Source organism: Bison bison, unplaced genomic scaffold, assembly GCF_000754665.1.
Source record: "Bison bison bison isolate TAMUID 2011002044 unplaced genomic scaffold, Bison_UMD1.0 scf7180017864088, whole genome shotgun sequence".
In the NCBI taxonomy this organism is placed as follows: domain Eukaryota; kingdom Metazoa; phylum Chordata; class Mammalia; order Artiodactyla; family Bovidae; genus Bison; species Bison bison.
Window position 1 is genome coordinate 925,138 of NW_011494660.1, and position 11,892 is coordinate 937,029.

At 56.1% G+C, this 11,892-nt stretch overlaps 1 protein-coding gene across 1 annotated transcript in view; it reads right to left on the reverse strand.

The window, feature by feature from the left end:
- Positions 1-4,280: 4,280 nt before the first annotated feature.
- The window catches only part of HS6ST1 (heparan sulfate 6-O-sulfotransferase 1), a 64,697-nt gene continuing 57,085 nt past the window's right edge, over positions 4,281-11,892 (reverse strand). Inside the window, exon 16 of the mRNA XM_010837959.1 lies at positions 4,281-7,568. Coding sequence (XP_010836261.1) covers positions 6,860-7,568 — 709 coding nt within the window. The 3' untranslated portion in view covers positions 4,281-6,859. The remainder of the gene's footprint in view (positions 7,569-11,892) is intronic.

Here is an 11,892-nt window from a genome sequence, read left to right on the forward strand (position 1 = left end):
ATTAAGGGGTAACCAGTAGGCTCTGATGACCAAGTCTGAAAATCTTTTGGTGTGGAGATCGCTTCCTGTGTGGAGTGCCAGCTGACAAAGGGCAAAGTCCAGGCCGTGGCAGGTGTAGGGAGCACCAGGGCACACCGCGCCTTAAAGTCCTTCTTACAGAGCGATGTGTGAGTTGTGCAAGCCAGCTGCTGCTGCATGGGAAGCCCTCTGCCAGAGCCCCCTGGAGGCACCCCCCGGAGATGGCATCGAGAAAGTGCCAAGCTGGACACTTCAGCACACAATATTGTCTGGAGCCTCTGAGTCCTGAATCTGGGCCTGTGGCTTCCGGGGAAGGGCACGCGTCACACAGAACAAAGCAACCCGCGGAGCCCCGGCCACAAGGCTCCAGGCTGGCTCCCTCGAGTCTTGGAGAGGCTGTGCCTTGAACGCTTGGCTTTTTGTTTGCTAAAGAAGTGTTTTCCAGTCTCTTCTTTTCACAGAGAAATCTCAGGGTCCTGTGACGGGTTGAAGAGCGGGGTGGGGTGGAAGGTGGGGTGGGGGTGGGGTAGGTGAGGACAGGCTCTTCAAAGGGAGAAGCTGCTGGGGGCCTGGGGTGGAGGTCCTCTTAGGTAGAGATAAAGGGGAGGCCCAATGGGTCTCAGTGCCCCATGCCCATGGCCTTGGCCAGGGCCAGGTACTGGAGACAGGGTGGCTGGGCTGAGAGGGAGTAGAAGAAAAGGGGACCTTGTGTGACCTGTCTGGGGCCTTGGAGCTGTGTGTTTGCTGGATGGGTCAGCTGAGGTGGCCTGGTGGGATAGCCAGGGCAGTGAGCTGGCCTCCTATGACTGGGGATACCTGTCTGGGGGAGTTTAAGAACCCTGTCCCTATGGCAGGGGGAGGGGCTGGAGGGCCAGACTTGGGGGAAATCTCTGTGTCTTGTCCAAGCTAAGGGGATCACCCCGAGTTTAGGCTGCTCTGGACACCTCACAGTGGTTGGTGAGGACAGAAGCTGGCGGTCCTGGCCGGGCCTGATGGCCTTCTTGACAAGGTGTTGGGGGGACGGCAGGAAGCATGCGTGAGCACCTTGCCACCCATCACTGGGGGATAGGAAAGTCCCCTGTGCCTACACGCTTCCCAGAGGGGCGGGAAAGCAGGAGAGGATCCCTACACACTGTTTCTAACTGGGAGAGTCTGTTAACTTGAATGGACATATTTAAAAAATTCAATCATACTTCAAAGGGAATGGAAATTTAAAGTGAGTATATGAACAATTTCTTTAAAAAGGGCCTGTTTGGGAGCAAGCTGGGCAATGCTGTGTATTCAGACCCCTCCTCTGGGCCTATCAGGAACCTGGGTCCCACCTGCAGCCTGAGTAGAGAAGCCCAGGGGCTGGGTGGGCTGGGCTGGAGGTGCAGGAAGTTGGGCACCCAGCGGGGGTGGGGCCAGGAGACCAGGTGGACCTGACGAGGTGTGGATGGATGGTGCTGTGGCCAGGGGACTGGAAACTCATCTTGGTCCTTTGAGGGGAAGAAAGCAAGAGGACCGTCCTTGGATGTTTCTGCAGCGGACCCTCAGCCACGAGGCTTCACTCCTTGCAGGGGCAGTGCAGTGGGTGAGACTGAGTTGGTCCTGGGGAGGGTCAGGAGTCCCCAGTGGCTGGCTTGTGGTTCGGGGTGGCCCCACTCTGGTGTCTTCTCTTCCAGAAGCAGGTGAGCCCTTTCAGCAACCCTCCCTGTCATAGACAGTGGCCGACAGCCGCCACTTGAATCTAAACCTGACCTGACAACAGGCTGTACTCCCAGAGGCTATGTCTGTTGCTGCAGCACGGAGGGGAGCCAGACCCAGCCCCCATGCCAAGGGCAGGCCCTCTGAGCCACACCTGCTAGGGCAGGAGCTTGTGTGTAGGGGGCCTGGCCAGTCAGCGGTGCTGGCCAAGGCTCCCCGTGATCTTCCCAAGGCCTCTGGTCTTGGAGGTCCCTGAGACTGGGTGCATGCTCTGGGAGGGGTCTCTCAGGGTTGGTGATGGCTCCCAAGGACGCCCTGGGCTCTGGGCTGGGAGGAGGGTCCTCTCATTCCCATGCAAAGGGCCTGGTCAGGTCAATCAGGACTGCCTTCCCAGCAGGAGCATCGCTTGGAGTGCTGAGAGTCTGTGAGCTCGCCCCGAGGTTGGGGCCGAGGATCTACCGCTGGGGTGTCTGGTGTGAAGAGGAAACAGCAAGGGATACAGGGGTGGGAGGCTGGGCTGGGGGGCAGCGGGCTGTGGGGGTGGAGGAAGGGGAGAGGGTCGGGGGGTGAGATCGAGAAGGAGCAAGGTCAGAGGGGAGGGTTGAGGGACCAGAGAGGTGGATGGGCTCGCAGGCTGCAGCCAGGGCAGGAAGACCTGGATGTGACCTTCACCTTCAAACAGAAGGTGAAGATACCTCTGTGGGGAGGTGTCTTAGGACTGATCTGGCCTCTGTCTTTTCACACTCTGGCCCTGCAGGGCTGCATGGAGCTGCTGCAGCGGGAGGAGCCCCTTGGGTTTGCTGAGGGAGGTGTCCGGGTGGGCTGAAGGGGGGCTGCATGGGGCGTCCACTCTGGGCTCCCTCGGGGAGAGTGGGGGCTGGCAGGCTCTGCCCCTGCCCAACACTGTGCTTTGCTCTGAGAGGACACTCCCTCGCAGGCTCAGGTGGCTGAGAGCACATGCTGTATTTGGGTCTTAAGGCACAGCTGTGTCTGCTCCCCTCTCTGCCTCTCCCACGTAGGAGAGGGAGCTCGGGGGACCAGGAGGTGGCCACCTGTGCCCACTGGCACCTCTGTGGTCTCAGCTGTGACCGTCTTGTGCTCCTCACTGAAGGCAGGGGTGGGGAGGAAGCCTGGGCCACCGGTCTTTCTCCTGCACGCATAAGGCAGGAGTATCCAGATACAGAATGTGGGAAGGGGAGGGAGGCGGGCCCCTTGGGCCTTGGGGTCAGGACATAGCTCTTCTAGAGTCTGCATGTGGCTGCGCCTGCGAGGGGAAGTGCAGGGGCTGGCACTCTGGTCCCTGGCCCTACACCCTCCGGCAAAAGCCAGCCCAACGGACCCATGTCCACAGAGAAAAAGCCAGGGAGGCCTGTGAGCACATCGGGAGCCAGAGATCAAGCGAGGGCCTTCCTCCCCATCCTGTGGGACTGAGAACTAAAATTCACCAGTGCTGGCAGCCACGGAGTCACCACTTCTGTGCAGCAGTGATGCCCCAAACCTTTCACTGAATCTGATTGTGAGAAAATGCGCTCTGATCTTGGAAGAGACAACTGGCCTATGTTAAAACGTCAAGGCTGAGAGATGCAGAAGAGGGCCAGGTGGGACTCTGCCCAGCTTAAGGACACAGGAGAGGCAAGACAGCGCCATAAGGATCACACAAACATTCTGGACACAGTGTGGGGATAATCAGAAAATCTGGATGTGGCCTGTATATCAGCTATTATTGTATGTTAAATTTTAGAAATACGATGTCTGTGTGTGTGTGAAAGAATGTCATTTTTAGGAGGTACACACCGAAGAATTCAGAAATATTCTGGGGATATTTTATAATGTTATTTACTATTTTCTAATGTTTTGAAACGTCCCTGTGCATGTGTGTGATGCATGTGCCACAGAAGGCGAGTGGGAGTGCAGGATAATAAAACACGACACAGTGTTAACCCAGGTGAGTCTCGGGCAAGGCTTCATGATGCCCATGAACTACTTTTTCAATCTGTCACTTGCAGTCTTTTAAAATTAGAAGTTGAGGGGAAATAGGTACTGAGAAAATAAACAGATGGTGTGGGCCTTCCTTTAAGCTGGGCTCATCTTTTCAGTGGAGAAGGAAATGGCAACCCATCCCAGTATTCTTGCCTGGAGAATCCCAGGGGCAGAGGAGCCTGGTGGGCTGCCGTCGCAGAACTGGACACGAGTGAAGAGACTTAGAAACAGCAGCATCTTTTCAAGTCCTATAATTAATGAGCTTCTTTTGGCCATGCTGCGAGGCTTGTGGAATCTTAGTTCCCCAACCACAGAACAATTCTGAGCCCTTGGCAGTGAGTGTTGAGTCCTAACCACTGGACCGCCAGGGAATTCCCGAAGTTATTCTTTGCGGTGATGACAGTCACATCTCTAACGTTCACAAAGCAAGGCGTAGTGACACAGTGTGTTAACTCCTCTTACTGGGCCTCTTTGGCCCTGAGGGAAGCCCATCTGCTCCTGTGATTCCTGGCTCACAGACACATTTCAAAAATCAAACTGGGATGGGCACCACGCCACGTGGGCGGCTATGTGACCACAGACCACACACACCAGTGCTCCTTTTCAGGGTTTATTTCATCTGCTAACATTCATCTTGACCTAGACAAAAACAATTAGATGATTATGACTTGCGTTTCCATCAACTCATTTTTTTGTATGAGTCACCAAAAGGTTTCTTCTCAACACTTTTTTTTTTTTTTTTAATAAGAAGCTATAAATAAATAAAGCTTTAAACGCTCCTGGGTTCAAGTTAAAGACTTCCAGTTCCCAAAAAAGTTCACAGACTCATTGCTCGGACAGTACTGCTGTCCCTGACTCCTCCTCCGAGAGAGGGCGCTGCAGGCCGGCATGGGGAGGGAGCTGTCCGCTCTCCGCACGTTTGCTTCTGTCCCTCGGCCCTGGGAAGAGGCCGGGAGGCCACCTTTCCTGAAGCCCCAGCCCGTGGTGTCGGAGGAGATGTTGCAGGTATGAGAAGCTTTCGCCTCAGAGCGGGTGTTCTGAGCAGGCAGTGCAGGGTGGGAGGCCCCAGCAGCTGAGGGTGACGCCAGCTGTGACCCTCACTGGCACCCATCAGGGTGTTGGCCGGAGCCGGGACCACCTCCTCGATGCAGTGGGGAAGCCGAGGAGACCGTGTGACTTGGGACAACGGGCCATAAGCTACAACGTTCCATTATGTACAAACAGATCCTGCACTCAGGCCCTCACACTCAGGAGCCCGCCTTGAGGAGGGTTGATGCAGCCAGGTTACTGGCTGGGTGCCAGGGGCTCAGGCAGAACAGGGCTGAGCTCTCCTCCTAGTGGGAGGCCACTGCACATGCTTGAGTGAGCCCTCAGGGCGCTTGTGAACCTGGAGCATGCCCACCTCACATAAGTATCAGCAGATCCCCACGCTGACTCTCACATCCCTTCAAAAGAGCCACTCAGTCACCTGGCGCTCACTCCTCAGCATGATGCGTCCACTCTGGGGGTCTGCTGACTGCTCTGCCCTTGAACTGCAGGACGAAGTGGCCAGTGGCATAGGAAGCCCCTGTGCCAGACAAGCGATAACGATTCTGCCTCCTGGGTAGCCACCTCATTTGACAATACCCTAACTTTCCCAGTGCTGTGGAAGGGTCCCCGCTCCCACTCTCTCACTCCACAGTAGGGCAGCTGGGGTGGCTGGGGGAGCCTGAGGCAGAGAACCTCAGGGGGATCTGCCCAGGAGGCTGCTGTGGCCCGTGGCCCTCACCTCCTTGAGTCACGTATGAGTCCTCTGTTGGACAGAAGAGCAGCCTGTCCACCTCAGGTGTGGGGCTCACACTCAGCTCCCCAGATCTCAGGTCTCACATGGATGGGGGTACTTCCAGAGGTGACGCTGGCCTGGCCCCCTCGAATATCAGAGGGATGGGAATGGGGCAAGTGTTTGCAATGGACTGAACATGGCTTCTCCAATCGGCAGGGCTGTGGGGACAGGCCTGACCAGCTGGTGTGGGCAAGGGCGCAGGAAAATGCGAGGAGAGGCTGGGATGGGGGTTTGTGTATCTGGGCATAATGAAGCCACCCAGAGTTTCTTCCAACTCTAGCTGAGAATCTGAAAGAACTGTGTACCCTATCCTGGCTGTGCTGAGACAACATGACCCCAAACTATGGCTCGTGGGCACGGCCATAGTCTGCAGTGTTCTAGCCAACGGAGGCCTGACTGAACTTTATACACAGGGTTCTGGGGGCAATGGGGTGTAACCTCAAATAAATGTCCAAGTGGTGGGCTTGGAGCCAGGGGCAGTCCACTAACAAAGCCCAGAGGGTCAGGAGGGAGACCGGGGTCAGGTGGATCTCTGGATTTCCACCCCCTTCCTGTCTGAGCTGCAGGCTGGGTGGTCTGTTCGGTCACAGGCAGCACCGTCCTCAGCCACGGCCTTCCTACTCCTGGGATGCCCTCTGCCCATGGGAGGGGGGCACTGCAGTGTGGGGCTATCCCCCCACAGCTCCCCTCAGTCTAGGGACTGCAGACAGTGGGGTGGGGGACCCCAGGCGATGTGCTTTGATCTCCTCACCCAAAGCATGAAGCCACACTGTGGGTTTTGACCTTGGGCTAGAGAGGGGAGTGGGCTGCCCAGGGGCTAGACTAGAAACGTCTTGGCTTTACACGAGGTGCGCCCTGACCTTGAAGACGGGTGAGCTGAGAGCTCCGTTCCTGAGGCCACCTCAGAGGGCTGCCTGTGTCCCCTGAAGGCCCTCGGGCAAGGGTTTCCCTGGAGGCTGAGGGGCTGCTGGGTGGCCTGAGGCTGGGGGAGGTGGCCATGTGCCTGGCGGACATGCCACACACCTGACCTGGCAGGGCTGCTCTCCACCACACAGGCCTTTTCTAGTCTTCAAACCTGTGGCTTTTGTCACCATGAGGTGGGGGCCAGGACAGTGGGTCCCCGCTTGCTCCCAGCCCTGCAGGCCAGGTGGGGTGTCCTTCAACACACTTCCCATGCTGATTTCACAGACCCCAGCCTGGCAGGGCGAGAAGAACCCACCCGCCTGGCTTACTCCTCCACCGCTCAAGGCACGTCTGCCTTCTGGCTAGCGGATGGGGGTCCTCTTCCCCGAGTTCTGGGGGCCGTGTGTGCTGGTCAGTCTGTCCAGCCCCGCTCCCCCCTGCCAGCCGCCACTACCACTTCTCGATGATGTGGCTCATGTAGTCCTCCGTGGGCATGCGGCCGGGTTCCTCGGCGTCCCCCCGCGACGGCGCTTCCTTGGCCCGGTGCAGCAGGCGCTCCTCGCGGCTCCGGAGGCGCTGCTGCCGGCGCTCCAGCTGCCGCTTGTACTGGTAACGCTGCTGGAAGAGGTCCCGGGCATAGTCGTACAGCTGCATGTCCAGGTCGTTGAGCTCCTCGATGCGCCGGATGGTGTCCTCGCCCACCTCCACGCCGCCCGCCCGCGTGCTGTTGTACTGCATGAAGGGCCGGATGAACTTGAGGTTGAACGTCCGCTCGAACAGGTACTGCGTCTTGCGCTGGAACTCGGTCAGGCCGAAGAAGGCCATGCCCCGCAGGTTCTTCTTGGCGCTGTCCAGCAGCAGCTGGGCCCGCTTGCCCTCGGGGATGAAGGACAGGTTGTAGCAGCCCACCAGGCTCAGGTCCGCCAGCATGCGCACTTGGCGGTTGTTAGCCAGGTTGTAGGGGCAGTCCATGAACTCCTGCAGCGTGCAGCCCGACCAATCCGTGCCTTCGTAGCAGGGCGGCAGCTCCTCGGGCGTGGGCGTGCGCCCGTCGCACATGTGCAGCGACGTCTTCCACGTGGCCCCCCGCTGCACGTGCCGCCACTCGCTCAGGTACCGCGACACAGGGTCGCGCAGCAAGGTGATATAGTAGAACTTCCTGCAACGAGACGGGGAGGGGGAGGTGAGGCTGGGTTGCCAGGAAGGGGCTGGAAACACAGGGGCCGTCTGGGGGTGAAAGAGGGGGCAGGCTGCAGTCCTAAGTCTGAGTGCTCAGCGTCTACTCTACAGACCTCCGGGGAGTGCTGGCCCCCACATCTCAGTTCTCCAACGGCCACGGCCAGATGAGAAACCCAGGTGTGAAATGTGGCATGACCTGCAACGATCATGGACCACCGCCTCTAATGCAGAGTGTGACCACTGCAGCGTCTTGCAGAGCCCAGCCCTGGCGCCCTCTCGAACTCTGGTCCAGGGTCCTCTCTAGGACCTTCTCCTGAGCCCTAGATGTCATGCCTTGCTAGGGACAACCTGACTCTGCTCCCCAGGGGGTGGAGGGTGGTCCCAAAGCCATGTGGATCCAGCATTTTAAAGGAGCTGTTCATGGGGGCAGGCTTGGTGCCACCCGGGGGGCCACTCAGAAGTCATTCACACACCCCCTAGATCAGGGCCCTCCCTTTGGGCCCACTCCATTCGGCTCCTGCAGCAGTCCAGTGGGGGAGGGGCACCAGGAGCTCACCCAGCTCAGGACCCACTGGGTGAGCCATAACTTATCATTTGTATCATCTCCCAGCAACTGTTCCAACCCCCACGTCCCTCAAGATGCCATCTGCCCAAACTGTAAGGAAGGGGCATCTGTGCCACAGGTCTGTGCCTGGCCAGCTGCTGTCCTGAGCCCCTGCTCCCATCTCTGCCCTCCTTCGCCCATTATATGTATCAGCAGACACATCAGCTGTTTATGTGCTGGCTTACCATCTTTGGAAAGGGGAGTGAGGGCACTGATCAAAGTGAGCAGAGGGCAGGTGCAGGGTGGGGTGGGGAGGGCATAAGACCCCCAGATGACCCACCCCTGCTACCCCCACATCCAGGCAGCTCCCTGCCCAGGATGAGACTGGATGTGTGTTTTCTGGAGGTGCTCATGAATCAGAGACACGAGGAACTGGGCAGGCCGCACGTTCATGGGAGACCAGCCCCTGCTGCCGAGTGCCCAGGCTAAGCTGGCCCTGCCCCAGCCCCACACTGGAGCAAAGTGCGGAGTCTCTGCCCAGAGCGAAGCTCCTCCTGCACTCACATCTGGGGTCCCTCACAAACAGGGGGCACCCTGCCTCTCACCCGCCAGCAGGATCTGCCCATCCAGGCCATCCAAGTGCTAGCCTGTAAGAGTCCAGAGGAGGGGAGAAAGGACACGGGGAGGAGGTGACGAGAGAAACAGTGAGAAGTAGGGCACTCAATTCATCTAGAGTGAAATGGCTCACCCACCGCCTTGCGAATGAATGTGGAGACCAGACCCAGGACCACAGAGATGACCCATGAAGCATGTGGACAGAAAACCAGAATACGTAGAGGGCTGGCTGTCAGAATGGCACTCAGCTTCTCTGTGGACCACCAGATGCTAAGAGTCAACGGAACAAGGGCTTCAAAATGCTGGCAGGAAATGACCAAATGGGGTCTAGCCAAGCTATCAACCAAGTGTAAGGGGAGAGGAGAGACATTTTCACACCAATGAAGGCTTGGGAAATGTATTTTCTGTGAAATCCTGCTCTAGGAAGACACTGGAATGTGTACCAAATTTAGTAAATTAGAAAAAAAAAAGTGTAGCAGACAGGAGCTGGAACCCAGGGAGACCCTAGATATCCCCTGGGCATCCCACTCGGCCTGTCAGGAGTAGAGGGACGGGGCTCTAGAGAAAGGGGCACAGACAGATCACCTCACACCACAGAGCATTTGTGGAAAAAATCACGTTATGGTAGATACACGGCAGGTCTTTGAAATCATTTGGAAAAAACCAAGACTATGAAGATGGAAGACAAACCAAGTAAAAAGTAGGGCAATCATTACATCCAGGAAAAATGAAAAGTTACACACAAAAGAAAACTAAGTGTGCTACTGGACTCAGAAGAAAAACACTGGTTTTTGAGACATCAGGATGTAAACGGTGGTTACTAGTTTAATAAAAACTTGAGCTTTAACCCTCCTTGGAGGATGGGTGGGGTGTGCAGAAGGATAAGGGCGTTAAGAACCTACCTCATCCGCCAGAACAGAAAGTGCACTGATAATGTCTAAAGTAATCAATCAAGAAACAGCTCTACAGGACTTCCTGGGTGGTCCAGTGGCGAAGACGCCGCGCTCCCAATGCAGGAGGCCCAGGTTTGATCTCTGGTCAGGGAACTAGATCCCACGTGCCACAACTAAAGATTTTACATGCTGTGACAAAGATCCTGCATGCTGCAACTAAATATCCTGTGAGCTGCAATGAAGATGGAAGATCCTGCAACCAAGAGCAGCTAAACAAATATTAAAAAAAAGAAATAGCAATAAACATTATTTAGAAACATGACAGTGAAAACATGAAGGCCATTCTCCATCTATTATTTTTGGTTGCACTTGGTCTTCGTTGCTGTGCTCAAGTTTTGTGTAGTTGCAGTGAGTAGGGGCTCCTCTTGCACGACAGTGCACAAGCTTCTCATTGCACTGGCTTCTCTTGTGGAGCACAGGCTCTCGGTACACGGGCTAGCAGTTGTGGTGAATGGGCTCCGCTACCCTGCAACACATGGAATCGTCCCAGATGGGGAATCAAACCCATGTCCCCTGCATTGGCAGGTGGATTTTTAACCTCTCTACCACCAGGGAAGTCTGACATAAGACTAGTGAAGAGAGCTGCAAGAGGTTCTTTGGGGGAGCTAGAAAGGAAAAGCAGATCTGCTGGTTTTTATCATAAACCTCTTGGAGCTATTTGTCTTTAAGCACTGTGTGAATTCTTATAACTAAAACCATTAAAAGTAAAACAATGAGGAAACTGGCCAAAAAGACATATGGAGAGATGCTCCCCTTCTTCAGGCATTGAGGAAACAGCACCCTCAGCCATAATGGGATACCTGCTGGAATGGCAAATCAGAAGAGGGGCAGTGATAACTTTCAACAACTGCTTCTGGGATGTTTACCAGGGACAGCTGCCATGGAGTGGCTTCACAGGAAGGCTGACAGCACACACAACCCCCCCATGACCCTCGAGTCCTCTCCTAGGCACACATCCTGGGGAAGCCTTGTCCGTGAGCTCTGGGAGACATGGACGAGACCATCGCAGCACACTGCTGGTGACAGCCCCAAATATCCCCCGCAGAGGCATGCATTCACAAACGGGGTGCATTCTTCCAACAGAGCATGGCTCAGTGACAGAAGGAACAAACCACAGCTACTCCCAGCAGCGTGGGTCAATGTGATGAATAAGATGTCACAGGAAAAAAGCAAATTAAGAAAACATAGAAGAGTACTACCGTCTGAGCCACCAGAGAAGCCCTAGGGTTTATCAAGCTTCTAAAAATAAAACCAAAGAAAATACTCTTTAGTGGCACAAGAAAAGGTGATGTTAAAAGATTGTTAAAATATTAACAAGATGAGATGATGTGATACACAGGAAAGTTCAAGCCAGAGGTTAGCTTTGGTCTGTTGGGGGGAGGTGGGCACGGTGGCTCCCATGGCATTGTTCATGTCCTTGTGCTTAAGACAGGCAGCGAGAGGTTTACCTTTATACTTTATTCCTTACGTACATTCAGGCAATTTGTGTTTGGGACGTATTTGGGACATATTTCTTTTGTGTGTCCCAAACACTTTATGTTAAGGAAAGCGGTTTTAAAACCAAAGTTCTCCAGGGCAGCCTGCGAAGGCCCTAGAGGGCTTTGTCAGAGTGTGCTGGTTCCCCTCCACTTCTGTGCCAGCCAGCTCCAGGTGTCTGCGGCTCCTCCCTCACCCACTCTGTCACACCTGCTAACGGGACTAGGCAGAGGCTCCACGGGGAGGGGAGGACCCCTGCGGGCACCACCTCTGGGGACCGTGAGGGTGGCCAGCATTCTGGGTCAGCCGGGGCTGCCCTGAGGCTTGTGAACTAACCACACGATCAGCAGCCAGCTGCTCCTGACTCGGGGAGGAACCACAGCTCCTCTAGAGCTGCAGGTCTGGGCTGCTGGCCAGCTTCCCGTCGAAGAGGGCTTTGGGGGGCAAACAGGGCCAGCAAACAGTGCACTCCACTCCCTGGAGCAAAGGGAGGGGGCCGCACGCTCAGCCTATCTGCCTCCAACACTGAAGCTGCCCATGGGACTCAGTGGGCCGGGGTTGGTCTCCTGTGGGGGGAGGATCCACAGTGGGCATGACTGCAGCTGGGTGGGGAAGTGAGGAAGAGGAGGCAGTGGAAGCCCTGGCACTCAGGCTCCAAGGCACTCCATGAATGCACGGCAAAGGACATGAACCAGCAGCGTCCCCAGGGCCCCAAC